General features: G+C 38.7%; 1 protein-coding gene across 1 annotated transcript; it reads left to right on the top strand.

Moving 5' to 3' along the window:
* Positions 1–17,976: 17,976 nt before the first annotated feature.
* Positions 17,977–18,809, top strand: LOC128623435 (small integral membrane protein 30-like). The gene has a single exon (XM_053650497.1). The coding sequence runs from the start codon at positions 18,067–18,069 to the stop codon at positions 18,253–18,255; it is 189 nt and encodes a 62-aa protein (XP_053506472.1). The 5' UTR covers positions 17,977–18,066; the 3' UTR covers positions 18,256–18,809.

Genomic DNA, 18,809 nt, shown 5'->3' with positions numbered 1-18,809 from the left:
TCTTTAGCTGTGCAACTGTACAGGGCCTTCATTGCCTTATTTTGCACTTCATACTGTGCCACACATTCTCAATCAGAGACAGGTCAGGACTGCAGGGAGGCCATGCTAGCACCCGCACTCTCTGCTTATGCAACCATGCGCTTGTAATCCGGGCAGAATGTGGTTTGGCGTTGTCCTGCTCTGGATGCCAGCATATGTTGCTCCAAAATGTGTACATATCTTTCTGCATTAATGATGCCCTCACAGATGTGCAAGTTACCCATGCCATAGGCACTGACACACCCCCATACCATGACAGAAGCTGGCATTTGGACCTGATGCTGATAACAGCTTGGATGGTCCTTTTCCTCTTTGGTCTGGAGAGCACGACGGCTGTTTTGTACAAAAGCTATTTGAAATGTTGACTCGTCGGACCACAAAACATGATTCCACTGTGCTATTGTCCATCTCAGATGAGCTTGTGGACAGTGTTGATGTATGGCTTCTGCTTTGCATAGTAGAGCCTTAACTTGCATCTGTGGATGGAGCGGTGAATGGTGTTGACTGACAAAGGTTTACCAACGTATTCCCGAGCCCATGTCAGGATATCCATTACAGACTCATGACAGTTTTTAAGACAGTGACACCTGAGGGATCGGGGATCAAACATATTCAGAAGTGATTTTCGGCCTTGCCCTTTACGCACTGAAATTTAACCGGATTCCTTGAATCTTTTAATTATATTGTGCACTGTAGAAAAATGTCCAATGTCCAAAATCCTACCGATTTGTCTTTGGGGAATGTTGTTCTCAAAGTGTTGCATTATTCGCTGACGCCTCTGTTGGCAGATTGGCGAGCCTCGACCCATCCTTGCTTTTGAAGGACCAGGCCTTTTTTTTGAAGGCTCCTTATATACTATGATCACACGAGTGCCTCAACTGTTTCACATCACCTTCTTATTTCAACTTATCACATCGCTATTAGTCCTAAATTGTCCCTGTCCCAACTTTTTTGGAATGTGTTGCATGCGTCAATTTCAATCTTCACAAAACTATGCAGTTGATTAAGTAAAACATTAAATACCTGTCTATACGTTTTTGGTTTAAATACAAGTCAAAGTACATTTACATCTCACTCCTCTTTGTTTGTATTAGCATTTTCCATACTGTCCCAACTTTTACAAAATTAGGGTTGTATTACTATTAGTCTCTAGAATTTTCAAAATGAAATCATTAGATTAATCTTATAATGGGGTTTAATAGAAAGAATCCCGTAATTAATACAACATGAATCATTCTCTAGAGAAAAATCACGAGAATTTTTTTTTGTTTTTTGCTGGGGGCAGAGCTTATATGTGATACCCACTGCTCTATGTGAGTGTGCCGTAGCTGCAGATTGCTTCTAGTTCTCTTCATTAATCACACTATTCAGCCCAGCAGGGTGCCAGTCTGGAGGAGCAATAATGCATGCAAATGTTCTTCTTCTCTACACGACGAGACACCAAGTACCGCCTCAGCAATCCTCTTATTTATTCAATGTGAGAATTGATTTCAACTGATTTGTAACAGTAATTGGCCCCTGAGCATATTGCTGTGACTGGAACTGAAATGGTAGGAAAGGTTAAGACATGGCTGAGATAAGATCTGAAGAGAAAAAATAGCTGTTCTTGTTCAGTGTCTTCTTCAAATAGGTAGGACTTACCACCCATGTAGAAGCCTATATGTAACAGTCATTTGCAAAAAAATAATAAAAATAAAAGCAACAATTTGCTTTACCACGGAGAGAGGGAAGGAAAGAGATGAAGGAATGAGCGCTCGACCCTTGCAATGGGAAGAAGAAACTCACAGCAATTCCTTTGGGTTTTTTTTTCCTTATCAAACTTGATTCCCCAACAACATATCTAATTATGTTCTAATTGGAATACATCTCTCTATGTGTGCCCTCTAATTGCCACTTTCAGTGTCACCCAAACAGAGGCTGAAAGATGGGCTTTGACAAGCATAGATCAAAATAGGTGCCAGACTTGCCAAAAACTGAAAATTAAACCATATGAATTACCCGCTCCTGTGCAAAACCTTTTTGACAATAAGCTGAATTGGTATGGAACTGGTACAGGTTCACACACTGAACCAGAGCTCCTGCATCTCTGGTTTGTGTGAATGGCAAGTGGACCTGAGCTTGGTGATGGATATTTAAATGTGAGATGGTCTGGGAAATATTATCAGATGGTGCTGTGGCTAAATTCTGGCAAACAGCCCAAACTTGGGTTTTGAACAAAATATGTTTTAATTGCTAGCTTGCTAGCAAAATGTGCTTTCCTTACTCAAGTAACATTATGCTTTGATTGTCTTGGTTACATACCATAATGAAATGGATATAAGCCTAATACATTCCGTTTGTAAACGGTATAAATACCAGCTGTTAAATTATCAGTGATGCATATGTGCAGTCGCTTACACTGTAGTGACAAACTGACAAAGTTGTAATGATAATGCTGTATGATTATTACCAAAGTGATTGCTTGTTTCTGTTGTAACCTTATCATCTTTGATGAAGTGAATGGTTGTATTTATTATTTTTAGATAACTTTTATTTACTACATATTAAATTAAATGGAAATTAAATCAATATTCTGGTTGTTTTTTGACAATTAGTGTATTTATTCAATTTTCTCCCTTTTTCACTTTTGGGCATAATCAGATTTTAAAATGTAGCTTGTGACTGAGACATATGAAAAAAAAAAACAAAAAACAAAACATATTCCAGCTCAGTTTACAAATTTTTTATGTAGGAGAAAATCTTTATGAAATCCATTTAACTATTTAAGGAAATCATTTTGATAGCTACTAGCTAATTTAATGCACTGACAACCCACTGGGTTCAAAGCTCTTGTATGCCAGTACATCCCAGTACATCTCACACCAGTACACTGACCGGCTTAGACAGTGGGTACCACTGTCATACCAGTTTCACACCACCTATTAGACTAATTGGAGACCTATACAGACAGGGAGAACATGTAAAACTCCACACAGTCAGTAACACAAGCTGAGGATCAAATCCAGGACCCTGGAGTTGTGAGGTTCCAGTGGTATACACTGCACCATTGCATGATCCTTATCTAGATAAACTTGCTAATCAGACCAATAATTAAAGTTTAATACTGATGCCAGATAAACTGAATATTCGCTAATATCTTTTTAAAAATTATATTTGCAATATTTTAAAGGCTTTCCTGTATCACGGATCTTTGCCAAAGATTATTACACATGACAGCAAACCAGTGACTACATTTCCGGTTCTGCACTGTGGCCTACAAACATGGCCTCCATGGACCACAATTCCCAGAACACTCACTTTCATTTTAATCACGCACACCGGCATCCAACCTCACACACAATCACACCACAGTTTAAAAGGTCTTTCGAGGCATTCACTCTTTGCGAAGTATTGAGTGTTATCACCGTACCAAGTGTTTGCACCCTGTTCCTCATTTTGTTGCCTAGTCTTTGATCTTGTTTATTGTTTCTCATTACGTGCTCTTGCCTTGCCTGTTTAAGGCCTGATTGCAGATCGCCTGACCCATTGCCTGTTTCAGACCACGCTATTGTCTCATGATTTGGATTTGTCTGCCTGCCTCTCTTTATTAAACGTGCTTATCTGCATTTGCATCCGTCTTAACCTCCATTACATGATTTATGTGACACCGTGAGATTTGTGTAATTTGATATTGCTTAATTGTCGCAAGGAGAGAAACACACTGTTATAAATGTTTATCTATTTATATATTCATGTTTCCGAAACGGTTTATTATTATGGTTGTCAGTGTTATAAATGAATGATTCTTTTGTTAATGGTATAATGATAATGGTCTAGATTTACCTAAGAAGGGCACAAACAATAGTTGCTTCTCAAGCTGTAATCATATACCGTGTATCACTTAATGTTGCTCATATTTTTCCAGCACAGTCTGAATGCATTGCAGTAACTGAGCCTGGGAGGAGAGCCATTTCAAATTTGCTGTTCTCAGGCCTTTTTGTTATAACTTCCTTTAATGGTCACAGCATTTACCATACAATATAACCAACAAGCGGTTCAGTAGAGGCAGAATCGATAGCCATGTTGGGGAAAATCTATGTAAGCCTTGTGTACAAAATCATGTTGTATAGATAAAGTTGAGGGCTGACAAACAAATGAAGCAGAGTCACACTTATAATTCACCAGAGCTGTTTGCATAATTCATTAAATTGCAAACCTTTCTGGCAGCTGGCAACTCTCTGTCCATTAAAAACAGAGCCTGCTATAACTAAAATCAATTACACAATGAGTGAGTCAGGAAAAAAGAAAGAAAGAAAGAAAGAAAGAAAGAAAGAAAGAAAGAAAGAAAACAGTGCATCATATTCACTGAATGGCTGAAGACATCGCTGCTGTCCTCATGAGCTGGTCAGGATTACTTTATTAAATCCTGGGGATTACTTTTTCTGCAAGTGTGGTTCAGTGTGACACAACCTCATTAAAGTCACACACAGACAGCTGGTGATTCGTTGCTTGCATTAGAAGGACATTACATAATGGTGAGGTTCCTTGAACAAGCAAGTTCCTGCATGTAATGCACAGCAATGGTTATCAAATTGGGGACAGGGACCGGATTTCAAGGGGTATTTGAGTGTTGTTGTTGACAGTGGTGGTGATTACTATAAACTAGTATCATAAATAAAGTTAGGAAATTATGTTATTATGATGTGTGAAATAAAACTTGATTTTTCATTCACTTGAATAAATAATATGACATTTATTAAATTAATATGTAAATATTTACCCTATTGTTCTTAAAATTAAAGGGGTTCTTGGGTGCAAAGTATTTTTAGTTGAATTAAAAGCCATGTTGAGAACTTGATTATGACTATATCTTTTACCCAGGCTGACCTCTGTGTGCATTTTCAGGATTTTTGCTATTTGCAATGCTCTCTCCAACACATAAATGCAATACTTTTATTGACTCTAGTTCTGTTTCTTGCTAAATCATACATATTTTTAGATAAACACTGGATTGTCTTCACTCTTGTGTTCTCTCTGGCACAATTTTGTCTGTCAATCATATTCAAAGCACCAAATAAAGTGAGCAGAAGCAGTTAGAGTTACTATTGCCTTGTGGGTTGCTCATTAGGCTGTGGTGAGACAAGTGCACAAAAATGATCCTTAAGAGAAGGTATGGGGAATGTGTCACAAGCTTTTAAACTCAATTAGCAAGTCTAACATATATTTAAGTGAAAGGCAAACAGTGTCCACAGTTAAATGTACTCAAGTATTATAATTGGACTCAAATCCTCTATTGTTTGCTTTGGAAAGCGAGGTCCCCTGAATATGATGTGAATGGGTGTACACTACAGTATTTTTTATTTTGATTTTACCTGTAAATTTATCTCTGACAAATATTCAGAATATATAAAAAAAAATCCAGTTTGAGAGGTTGATCACAACAGATTTCCAGCACAGAATAGCTAGTGGTATAAACAAGTTAATCTTAACTATCTCACACCAGATAATGCCATATACTGTACATCATCTGATCTTATTTTAAATATTGATTTAAATAATATTTTAAACCCTGGTCTCTGCAACTGAACATGTACACAAGATGTAACTGGATGTCTTGTACAGGCAGTAATGTATGACATAGCTGGCATTTAAAAAAAGGAAATGTTGAAGAGATGTTTAAGCACTCCATGTACACAATGAACCAAAGAAATGGAGGACAGGTTGAGCATGAGTACCTTTATAATGTATTGTGAAAATGATCAAAATCAGACAGAAAAAGACATGATTACGCTTCGTGTCTATGGGTATATACGTGAGAACAAGTCCATCAGGATGTGTATGTCCAGCTCCATATTTATTTGTGCACAAATAAATTGAATGTTGAATGGTATTTTTTCCCCTTGTTTATAAACTCACCAACCACTTTATTAGTTACACCTGTACATTCATGCAACTATCCAAGCAGCAGCACATTGCATAAAATCATACAGATACAGGTCAAGAGCTTTAATTAATGTTCACATCAAACACAGAAATGGGGGAAAATGTGATTTCAGTGACTTTGACTCTGGCATGGTCGTTGGTGTCAGAAGGGCTGGTTTGTGTATTTCAGAAACTTCTGATCTCCAGGGATTTGCATGCACAACATCTTTGTACACAGTGGTGCAGGGGAAAATGACAAGAACAAAACAACAACAAAAAAACATACAGTGACCTGAAGCTCTTAACCTATATCTCCATGCATTGTGCTGCTTCCACAATGATTTTATGCATTGTGCTGCTGGTGTATGTCTAGACATAACAAGTCTAGTTTGCAAGCTCATACAACATAAATAATAGATCAGTAAAAGTTAGAGATTAAGTTAGAGATGCTCTGTTATCTAAATCTGGATTTTATAAGTTCAATCCTGAGCCCAGGGAACAGTCAGTGCAGAATTGCACAATGTTCCCATTGTTTCCTTCCTCTGTCCAAAAACATGCTGGTATGAGGACTGGCTATGCTAAATTGCCCCTAGGTATGTGTGCATAGTACACTGTACTGGACTGGTGTCCCAGCCGGGGTGAATTCTCCCACTTTGCTTCCAGTGCTCCTGGGATAAGCTGTGGATCCACAGCCACCCTGACCTGTATAAACTGGTTACTTTGATGATGAATGAATGAATAGATGAATGAATGAATGAATGAATGAATGAATGAATCAATCAATCAATCAGTCAATATATACATGAAGTACTGCAGAAGTATAATAACATTTTTACAAAGAAAATCATAGGATGAGTGCCAGTGGAATTGGATGTCTGAGCACTGATTTCTGTTTTGAACTCACAGCCCCATGGATATCATCAGCTCTTGACAGTGACAAGCTGTGATAATCTCATAGTCACATTTTTGTTTTGACACATTGACAAATGTCAGCCAAATATCCAAGCAAAGCCGCATTTTACTGAAATAAGAGTTTAGACAATTCTACATCTCAAGACACCTCTCTCATCATTTCTGGTTTATGCTACACTGGTGACTTACTCACCTGTCTTAAAGCAAACTCCTCTCCTCTCTTCCTTACCTCGATCATCACTGTTTTACAGAAAGCTGCTTTGCATTGCAATTTTTGGGATGATTCACTCCACACTCACATGCACTTAGAAGGCTAAAAGAGTGCAGGAGTGACAGGGATAAAGACAGAGTTGTCATATAAAAGACAGAGCACACAATGAAGTGAATAATTTGAGTGGAAAGAAGGATGCAGTTAGAAGGCTGACTCATCAGAGAACCCCAAACCCTTTGTGCTAAACCCATGACTCATCACGTCATTAATTTTCAGTAACTGTTTCATTTGGAGACGCTGACTAGTTTTCAGTACTGCAGAGAGCTTTTTTCATTTGTGAATAATGTGTAATGATAAAGACATAGCTTCACAGCTTTATACAGTAGTTTTCATCCTTAGCCCATTTTCCAAACCATGACAAACTGCTATTTAATGGATTGATTAAAATTGTGGAAAATAAATAAATAAATATTTATTTATTTATTTTCGTTCTTTCTTGTTTTCATCCTCTGATGTTTATACAGTAGGTCCTTGCTGCTGAGGTTGGACAGTCACTGACAGAATCCAAATGGCCCTCTCGTGCTCCACCAGGCTGACTGCTGGAGCATGTGGCTTGCATACATGTTTGTACTCTGAGTGAATCTTCTGGTTGTAAAAGCAGTTTGCAAGAAAATAAAGCAAAGACAAACACAAAAAGTTCTGTTTTCACTCGGTCAACCTAGGAAGGCTATGACTACAGTTTAGTAACTTTTATCATCTCATTAAAGAGGATATCATTGTTTTCCACAGGACAATAATTACCACTTCGAGCTCTAGCCACCGTTTATAATGTGTTAGCTGGCAGGACTGCTGGTGGAAAGCAGAAGCCCTAAAAAAAGCTCATGTCTTGAACATAGCACTGATTTAACTAAACTCTGCAATTACCAGCAATGCGATCAACAGCACCATTAACTCCCCAGACTGGCAAGTAAAGATGGTTTGGCCGCAGGAAATGTACAGCTACATCTTATAGGAGCAGTAGTTTTAATGCTAGTTTTAGTGCTTCTAGGCCTATAAAAAATAATTCAATTTCATATACATTATAGAACAACTGCTGCACAATATTACTTCGGACATCACTTTTCTTTAGGCTTATTTTTGAATATTATGGTCCTGAAATTAGCTCTACTCATCCAGAACAGAGCTGGCCAGCTCCAGAGAGCTTTTGAAAAGTACTTAAGTAAGTGTACTTCATTATTATAATAAAGTATAATTTGTCCTTTTACACAGGTTATAAATCCTTGGCATATTTTCTTACATAAGCACATTTCCTTAAATAAAAACATGCAATGCCCTCCATTAATATTGGCACCCTTGGTAAATATTAGCAAAGACGGCTGTGAAAAATTGTCTTTATTGTTGAACCTTTTAATCGTTTGTTCAAATAATTCATGAATATACTCTGCTATCATGGATATCAAACAATTGCAAACAGAACACAGGTGTATCGGAAAAAAAAAATAGTTAAAAATAGGTGTGCAACAATTATTGGCACCCTTATGAATTCATATGAGAAAAATATATTAGAAGTATATTCCCATTGATATTCTAAAATTATTTTAGTACACCTGGATGACTAGGAACAGGAAATTGTTCAACCATTGTTCCTGTTTCACAGGGGTATAAATATGAGGTAATGCATAAGCTAAATTCCCTTACTCATTCATAACAATGGGTAAGACCAAGGAATACAGCTGTGATGTGTGGCAAAAAGTTGTTGAGCTTCACAAAATGGGAAGTGGCTATAAGAAAATAGCACAAACATTGAAAATGTACATTTCCACCTTCAGGGCAATAATTAAGAAGTTCCAGTCAATTGGAAATTTTATGAATCAACCTGGAATTGGACGCGTGTCTATATTGTCTCAACGCACTGTGAAGAGGATGGTTTGAGTGGCCAGAAAATCTCCAAGGATCACAGCTGGAGAATTGCAGAAGTTAGTTGCGTCTTGGGGTCAGAAAGTCTCCAAAACTACAATCTGAAGTCACCTACATCACCACAAGTTGTTTGGAATGGTTTCAAGAAAAAAGCCTCTACTCTCATCCAAAAACAAACTCAAGCGTCTTCAGTTTGCCAGACACTACTGGAACTTCAAATGAGATCGGGTTCTATGGTCAGATGAAACCAAAATACAGCTTTTTGGCAATAAACACCAGAGGTGGTTTTGGCACACAGAGAGGTAGCCTTATGGAAAAGTACCTCATGCCCAGGGTTAAATATGGTGGTGGCTCTTTAATGTTTTGGGGCTGTTGTTCTGCCAGAGGACCTGGACATTTTGTTAGGATACATGGCATCATGACCATAGAAAACCTGTGGGGTGAACTGAAGAGAAGAGTCCAGAATGGAGCTCAAAATTTAAAGGATCTGGAGAGATTCTGTATGGAGGAATGGTCTCATATCCCTTGCCATGTATTCTCCAACCTCATCAGGCATTATAGGAGAAGACTCAGAGGTGTTATCTTGGCAAAGGGAGGTATCACAATGTACTGACTAAAAGGGTGCCAATAATCGTTGCACATCCATATTTAACAAAGATTTTTTAAATAAACCTGTGTTTTGTTTGCAATTGTTTGATATCCATGAGAGCAGAGTATTTTTGTAGCTTTTTTTTTTTTTTAACAAAAGATCAAAAGGTTAAACAATAAAGACAAATTTTCATAGCCTTCTTTGCTCATATTTACCAAGGGTGCCAATATTAGTGGAGGGCACTGTACATTTTTCATTTTCATTTAGAATTTCAACTACTTGTTATAAATCTCAAAGATCATGACTTGCAAGTGATGCAATTGGATTTCCTTCAATTTCATATACAAAAAAAACATTCCTTCCAGGATTTTCCGATTGCAGACATTAAAGCAAAATCAAGGAAACTGCAATATTAGGAGGTGCTTGCAATTTTTCAAGATTTTCCATGGATTTGGGCCAAGACATCATCGCAACATGCATTCAGCCAAAGCCCACTTCAATTCACGTGCATCAAACATGAGCACAGCTAATAGGTCTCATTTACCAACAAATATCACTGCGAAAGACCATGAAAAACAATTTAGTGCAAATGTAATTTCACCAATTCAAGTAGCTTTCCGCAAAAAAGCACAAAAACTCCACAAATTGCATCGCAAAATTTGAGCTGCAACAAACACAATAAAGCTCAGTGAAATCCTGTATGGGCTGACAGAAGTATGTATGAAGAGCTAGTCAGATTGCAGCCTTCGCCAATTTGAAGGATGTGGCCAGAACAGTGTACAAAAAAAATCTGACACTCCATATGTTTTGGGCAAAGTGACTGAGGCTGAGATGAACACTTCACTATTCAAGATACTTTCACTGCTAAAGTGGTAGGATTTTTTTTACACAATCCCATTAATTTCACTTGAGTCATTTTTCTGCACTTCTCCCACCACAACTTAACAAGCAACTCATGAGGCAATAGTTATCTCACTAACTGCCTGTGCTCACATCATTTGGCATTTTGAATATGGCTGACACAGGAGACTGTGCCACAGAGAACAGTATTTGTATAAAAATCTGCATGACTTAGCAAGACACAGAAGCCTCAAAACACATGCGGAGGTAAGCTGACGTTAAAATAAATAAAATATAGTGCCTACTGATATGTACAGCAACTGTCAACAATAGCATCTGACCAGCTATTACTATTCAGTGCTTGTGTAACTGGGTAAGATGTTTCTAGTGTCTCTGTTTTGTAAGTTAGCACAGATGTATGGCTATAAAATGTCTCAGTTCAGATCAGAGCAAAACTGATACTTTTGGTTTGTTTGCTATTTAGTTTGGTCTGGTTCCAGTCTGCACATAATTCATCAAATCAAGTAACAACACAGACTTGGCTAAGAGGTTGTTCTTTCGTTTTTGTTTTTTAACTTTTTTTAACTGGTACAAAATACAGCAATAATACTTTTTCCAAGTGTGCGTAGAAATCACGAAAATGTACTGAGCACTGAGAAGCCAGTGTTAAATGGTTAGATAATTATATGAACAACTACTTTAAGGACTACTGTCCTTAAATGACCTCTTGGAGAAATCCATCAGCCAAAGCGTTGTGCAATCAGGTTCAGGTCAAAAGTGTGACATGTTTGAGCCAAAGACAGAACAGCTCCACTTTCAGGATGTTCTAAACAGCAATCACTGTCCCTTCTCTCTAACCTTTCAGCAACCTTATTATCACAATGGAGTGTCCATTCTCATTGGGTGGATTGGTGCTCTGAGGCCCGGCGAAGCTGCAGAATCATCAATTTGAGAGCAAAGCATTCTGAGCCACTCCACGTCAGACATCCAGCCAAACTAATTGCTGCAAGTGAGCCAGCAGAATTGGCCGTGGATAAATAGGTCACTTAATAGGCTGTTTACGGCACAGTCAAACATGAAACATAAGAGAGAAAGAGAGCAGAGAAAGTCCTGACCACTAGAACAAAATGGAATGCTGGGAACATACTGTGGAAGCATCTATCTCAACTCTAATGCAGTACTGATAGAGAGTGATAATGTCTAGCAGAAAATGCATTTGTACTCCGTGTAATTTGTGGGCTTAGCTCATTTAAAATGACCAAGCATCCATCAACCTTCAGTGCCTAAGAGCTGCCTAGGGCAGAGATTTCTATTTATTTATTTATTTATTTATTTATTTATTTATTTATTTATTTATTCAAATTAGGATATATTCGTATGCCAAAAAGACTGTGGAATATAAGATGCTCTCTGAACACCACCAAAGTGTGCCCACTGTGTCTGAATAACAAAAAAAGGGGTTTGGAGTAAAGTAACAGTGATCTTGGTTGATTATTGGTCATGCAACATAGGTCGCAAACAGACTCTTCCCTTCATGTTTTCATCTTGGCTGTGAACTCAAAGTGAGGGCAAGCATAGGAAGCGAGGCTGAAGTCAGAGTCACCATGGAAACAGTGAAACCATTGAAATGTTACCCTCACTCTAACCCGCACCATTCCTCTAAGCACAAATAATATTCTAGCCAAGCGATCAGGCAGAAGCCATGATACAAACATTAGCTCTGTCACAGTATAATGAAATATTGCCCCTTGACTCAGTTAAACACAAGAATTAAAGTGAGGGCTATGTAAAACATATTGGCTATTTTTAAATGGTTTAAGGCAAATATGCCCTACATGGCCACTCTGTTTCATAAATGATTACATGATACAAACATCTGTGCAGCCGGTCACTGGGGATTTTATGTAGGCTTTTTGTTTCCTCTTACAGACGACTGGGGGTGAGAACTGAGTACTGAGGACAGTCGCATGCTTTTACGTGAAAAGGTTAACTGGAGGCTTCTAGAAACAGTATATATGACACGACATAGCAAGCATCAGTGACACAATTTTCAGCATCTGTCTCAGAGTACCCTTCTGCCTGAGTACCTCCTCCATCTAGACTACTGTAGCCATTGTAACCAAGAACCCAATTCATTCTATCAAATAACTCTGAAAAGATATACTGCTGCACCTCAAAAATGATATCAGGTAAAAATTTATTAAATATAGTTTAATTTGTCTAATCTTCCTCATTGTGAGATTATGATGAAACCAGTATATATGTTTAATTTACTTTACTTTATATGTTTTATATTCATCTTCCGTAACCGCTTTATTCTGGTTAGAGCCATGGTGGATCTGGAGCCTATCTCAGTAAATCCCTGGCCTGAAGCGTGAAGCGAGAATACACCGGTTCATCACAGGGCACCATGCGGACAGACATTCAAACACTCATTTGCATCTCGGACCAAGTTTGCATAGCCAATCCACCATTCTTGGCAACTGTCCATGTTTGTGAGGTATGAGGAAAAATTGAGTTATACAGAGAGAAAATCCAAAACTTCATACAGTAAGTGAGTAGAGCTCAGGATTACTGGGGCCCTGGAACATCCTGGAGCTGTGAGGCAGCAACACCACCCACTGCACCACCATTCTGCCCAGATTTGTTCTATTAGCAGCTAGATTTGCTTCTTTCTACAAATAAATGATTGAAACAGGTGAAATTATCTGCCAATATGCTGATTTCAGAACATCTATAGACTTAATAATGTTATATTTGCCTATAGATTTTCCTATAGTGTAGTGTGAACCAAGGATGTGCTCTTGCATCTCCTGTTGACTGTTTTTGCTTTTCTATAAGGGGAAAATAAGCAAAAAATAAATAATATTTCGGACATAAGAAGATTAAATGTCCAGATAAAGAGGCAGCATGGAGTGTGGCTGTCTTAGAGAACCATGCCAGCTAGAAGAGATACAGATGAGGTGTATGATTGTGCTTTTCACACACCATGATGTCATTTAAAATAGTAAAGGGAGATATGATGCGCTATCAGCACTAGAATCTGTTCTTCACTCAGGCATCTGTGCCTTAAGCTCTGCACTCAATCTGCATGAATTTTTCCAATGCACCATTACACTTTCACTTAGCACATCTCATACTCTCAGTGCCTGAAGCTCTGCTCTCAATCTGCATCTACTTCGCTGATGCACTGTGATACTGTTGTCAATAACGGACACTCGTTTTTATCACTTTATTTCAAGGTGGAGAAAAAGTCCGGCAATAACCATGCAGGCACTGGCCCATGAAATAGTTTTGTTCTTTACTACACAGATATTGCTCAAAGGGTTTCTCTCTCTCTCTGGCTTGCTCTCTCTTCCCCTCTCAGGGGGAAAGCAGTCACAGAAAAGTAGCACAGACGTTACTGTGCAATTTATCTTTGTTAGAAAAAAAAAAGAGCGTGAGACAGAACACAAACAAAACAAGAAAATAAAGTGGTTTGGGCTCGTAACCATTGATCATAAATTCCATTACGATTTGACACTGCATCAGATTGGTAGTGGGACAATGGTGTGTCTTTTACCAGGTGGGGACCTACAACAAGAATGGTGAGAGAGGGGAGGAGGAAGAAAGAGAAATGAATTGAATAATGATGCAATCACAGTTTTTCACAGTGAACAGATTTCTCTTTCACTGGCATGAAACTGTTATGCCATGATAGCAAACGATATCAGTTTGATACAAGTGGCATCCGAGAGCCTGAGCAGTTAATTATTATGTGTAGCAGCAGGCCAACAAAGATGCACAAAACTCTTTGCAGGTCCACCTTGAAGCCACGTCTAAACACACAGAGTGTCCTCATATCCCTAGACAGCATTTATGACGGTGGGCATCCTTCTTGTCCACTCTGTTCGGTATATAACATCAAGAACATTAATACAAAAGCTACAAAACAATCCGCTTGCCATGTCTTTTCACATGAATTCACAGGAATTTATGGATGTACTAAAGGTTTGGTTTAAAGGCAGCAATAGCAATAGCGTCTGAAGTTCACTTTAATTGCTCTTATCTATAAAAAATATTTTAGTGAATAATTAATCTTAAGATAAGGGTGTATTTGTCCTTTTCAAACACACTAGAGGCAGCAATTGACAGTAAAGAAAACTATTATTTGAAGTGCAAGATCTTTAATGCATGGATATAAGTACAATACTGTATACAGCTTAGTAGTAGAGCCAGTTGAGGTGGTTTAGGCACCATACAAGGATGACTCCTGTTCTTCTCCCGGTAGAGCTATATCAGGCATGTCCCACTGGGCGAAGACCCTGGAGCAAATCCAGGAGAGAACATATCTCAAAATTGGCTTGGGAATGTCTGGGGAATCCCCCAGGAAGATATTTCCCCCTGGTTCAATATTACAGGCCATTTTGTGTAGATTCACGGCATATAATCCCAAAAAAGTCCATTTCATTTCCAGGTTATAACACTACAAAATGTGGAAAATTTCAAGGGGGTGAATACTTGCAAGCGACTATATGTCTGCATTGTGAGTTCATATATAAAGAACACAAGTTTATATACACTGTGAAAATGTGCAAAATTAAGTACAAATATGAAGATATCAAGAAATCAAGCTATCAATATTAAAGAGTATTTCAATAGCCCTTATGTGCCACCCATTTCTCTATGACCTGCATCGATCTGAACAAAAAATATAAAGAAATGAGAACTTCTGTCCAGCAGGTCAGGACAGTGGCATTAATCTCCTCCGGTGTGTGTACTGCATTAGAATCAGCTCTTTAGTAGTGGGCTCACATTTTAGACACGCTGATAATCCCTGCACCAGCATGCTGTGCAAAGAGTGCTGTAAATGAGCAGGACAGCAGCGGACAGGGCAGATACCAAGGTCAGTGTTTTACTTTAGCTGGTATGCTCTAATTAAATCACAGAATCCTGCATTGAACACCAACAGAGAGACCCCTATTCTGCCATAAGCCAATTAAATTTGTGGCAAGAGGTAAGTTGTAGCTCGGCACGTCAGCCAGTGAAACATGGCCCGTCTGGAGCATGTTCGGTATGCTCTATTTAACTTCACTGAGCAGGACATATATTTGCCCAGTGAAGTGAATAATCTAAATAAGAACCCTCTACATCTCATTCTGATCTGAATACACTGCAAGATGTACTGTTTTTTTAATCATTCTTTTAATAATGCTCCTGAGAAACAACACTTGGACTGTCTCACACTTATATGTCTATCATCGAGAAAATTAAATAAATAGATCCAAATCTAATTACTAGATCTAAACCCAGGGACCCACTACAGTGTCACGCAGGTGACCTAACTAACCAACATGACAAGTGAGCGCTTTAAATATTTATATATAATATTATACATTCTATTTAGAACCTTAAATATACACATACACACAATAAGAAATCTTTCAGCAATCTGGACTCCAGAATAAGACATTGTGGTTTTCTCTGTAATATAATAATATAATATAATATAATATAATATAATATAATATAATATAATATAATATAATACAACCCCAATTCCAAAAATGTTGGGACAGTATGGAAAATACAAAAAACAAACAAACAAAAAGTTATTTGAAAATTCAATTCACCCTGTTCTATATTGAAAACACATTATTTGATGTTTTACTTTGTAAATTTAATTTACTTTTGAAAATATACACTCATTTCAAATCTGATGACTGCAACACACTCCAAAAAAGTTGGGACAGCCGACTGTTTACCATTGTGTAACATCACTTTTTCTTTTAATAACAAGTATTAAGCATTTGGGGACTGAAAACACCAGTTGGTTAAGTTTAGCACGCAGAATTTTCCCCCATTCATCCATTCATCAACTGTACGGGTCCTTTGTTGCCTTATTTTGCACTTCATAATGCGCCACACATTCTCAATCAGAGACAAGTCAGGACTTCAGGGAGGCCATGCTAGCACCCGCACTCTCTGCTTATGCAACCATGCACTTGTAACCCGGGCAGAATGTGGTTTTGCAATGTCCTGCTCTGGATGGCAGCATATGTTGCTCCAAAATGTGTACATATCTTTCTGCATTAATGGTTCCCTCACAGATGTACAAGTTATCCATGCCATGGGCACTGACACACCCCCATACCATGACAGACGCTGGCTTTTGGACCTGATGCTGATAACAACTTGGATAATCCTTTTCCTCTTTGGCCTGGAGAACACGATGGCTGTGTTGTACAAAAACTATTTGAAATGTTGACTCGTCGAACCACAAAACACGATTCCACTGTGATACTGTCCATCTCAGATGAGAGCGAGCCCAGAGAAGTAGGTAGCACTTCTGGACAGTGTTGATGTATGGCTTCTGTTTTGCATAGTAAAGACTTAACTTGCATCTGTGGATGCAGCGGTGAATGGTGTTGACTGACAAAGGTTTACCAAAGTATTCCCGACCCCATGTCAGGATATCCATTACAGACTCATGACGGTTTTTAAGACAGTGACGTCTGAAGGATCAGAGATCATGCACATTCAGAAGTGGTTTTTGGCCTAGCCCTTTACGCACAGAGATGGCTGACAGGGCCCCAGATTTACACTCCATATATTAGAAACAAAAATAAATAAATAAATAAATAAATAAATAAATAAATAAATAGATAAATAAAGGTTGCCTTTATATATATATATATATATATATATATATATATATATATATATATATATATATATATATATATCGCTGAATCGAGAGGAGTCAGTTGAAGTGGTTTAGGATACCCCCTGGCCAGCTCCTGTGGCACATACCACTGGACAGAGACCCCACGGCAAACTCAGGACCTGCTGAAGAGATGATATAGCTTAGCTTGGGGATGTCTGGAGATCCACCGGGATGAGCCAGAATTTGTGGCTGGGAATAGAGAAATCTGGGCTCCCAGTCTGTTTGCCACTGTGACCTCCACCAGGAAAAGCAGAAGGAAAATGAATGAATGAATGAATGAATGAATGTAAAAAACCTAGGCATATGCGAAGAACAGTATTTCACTGTACTGTACATGTGACAAAAATAGATTTATTTTTTCTATAAATATTCCTCCAGCTTTAATTAAATTGTTCAAATCTAACAGACGTAACATTGTAAGGCCAAAGCTTGTATTGCTCCTCCTGCCACATAATATTTACACCCTTCTGTCCCCTGGCATAATGATTTAGCTTACACTCTTGACAAGAGCAATTTAAAAGTTTTGTGTTTTGTTTTGTTTTGTTTTTATAGTGGATAGTTGATGTTTCATAGCTTGCTGAAAAGGCTATATTGGACTTTTCTGAGGGGCTTTTATGGTTCTGCATAGAACTATTAAAGGTTTCCACAGAGTACTGCTTTTAAATGTCGCATGAAACCTTCTCAATAAACTTACACTTCCTGCACAAAAAATGGCGGAAACTGGAAGGGCGCTCTTTCCTACCAGTATTCGGTCATTCGCGTATGCGTGCTACTGCGCTGAGCAAGCAAATCTAACCAATAGGAGCACAGATAGGGGATAACGAGCCAATCCTGGCACGAGAGGCGGGATTTGTTCGAAAATGGGTGAGGGGAAAAGCGGAACGAGGAAATGCAGTAAGATCTTATGACCCGCAGTGATCACCGCCTGACTTTCTAGCAACAACGAACAACATGGCGTCTTCATTGACTCTCCCAGGCGTTTTCGCGGTGCTGTGTTTCTTCTTTCTGAGTGTCCTGCAGCCCGTAGAGGCTTATGACGGCGGGGACGCCGTGGCTCTGCTCTTGGGGATGGCCGTCACGGTGGTCGGCTTCTGCGCTTGCCTCGGCTGGTACTCACGGAGACGCAGCGGACAGTTTTGATACAACATGTAGGCCTGTGGTCCGGAAATGTCGCTTCTCGCCTCCTGAAACCCCGAAACGCCGCGCCTGCTGGTCGCTCTTTCCTGATCGTATGGCGGTTTAAAAAGACTCTTGACACTGTAGTGGAAGGAGAAAGGGACTCGATTCGAGGTTCCGAGTTGCAAAAGAGGGAAGTTGTGTTACAACACCAAACTGGAGAGACAGTATGCTGGTTAAAAGTCAACATGCCCTTCCAGTGGACACACCGGGATCATGGCATTCAAGCACATCTGTACGACATCTGGACTTTCCTATACTTTGTTGTACGATGACGTCCGTCATTACACGACTGCACTCTCTTCTTTTCTTCCTCCTGCTATACACAGAAGTCTGTCATTCCACTGTTCCCTGAAACATGTGCCCTGAAGTCATTCTTCAGGTTTTTAAGCACTGAAAGTCGTGTTGCCCCTGCTGTTTTGCACTTACAATTTGTGGTCTTAATATAGTGAACTATACCTGAAAGATCATTGCTTCTCGCATATGCTTATTTTCTGTAATAAACTCTATGAATGCTA

The sequence above is a fragment of the Ictalurus furcatus genome, chromosome 19, assembly GCF_023375685.1.
Source record: "Ictalurus furcatus strain D&B chromosome 19, Billie_1.0, whole genome shotgun sequence".
In the NCBI taxonomy this organism is placed as follows: Eukaryota; Metazoa; Chordata; class Actinopteri; order Siluriformes; family Ictaluridae; genus Ictalurus; species Ictalurus furcatus.
The sequence above is the reverse complement of the archived record's forward strand: the minus strand, read 5'-3'. Positions and strand labels throughout refer to the sequence as shown.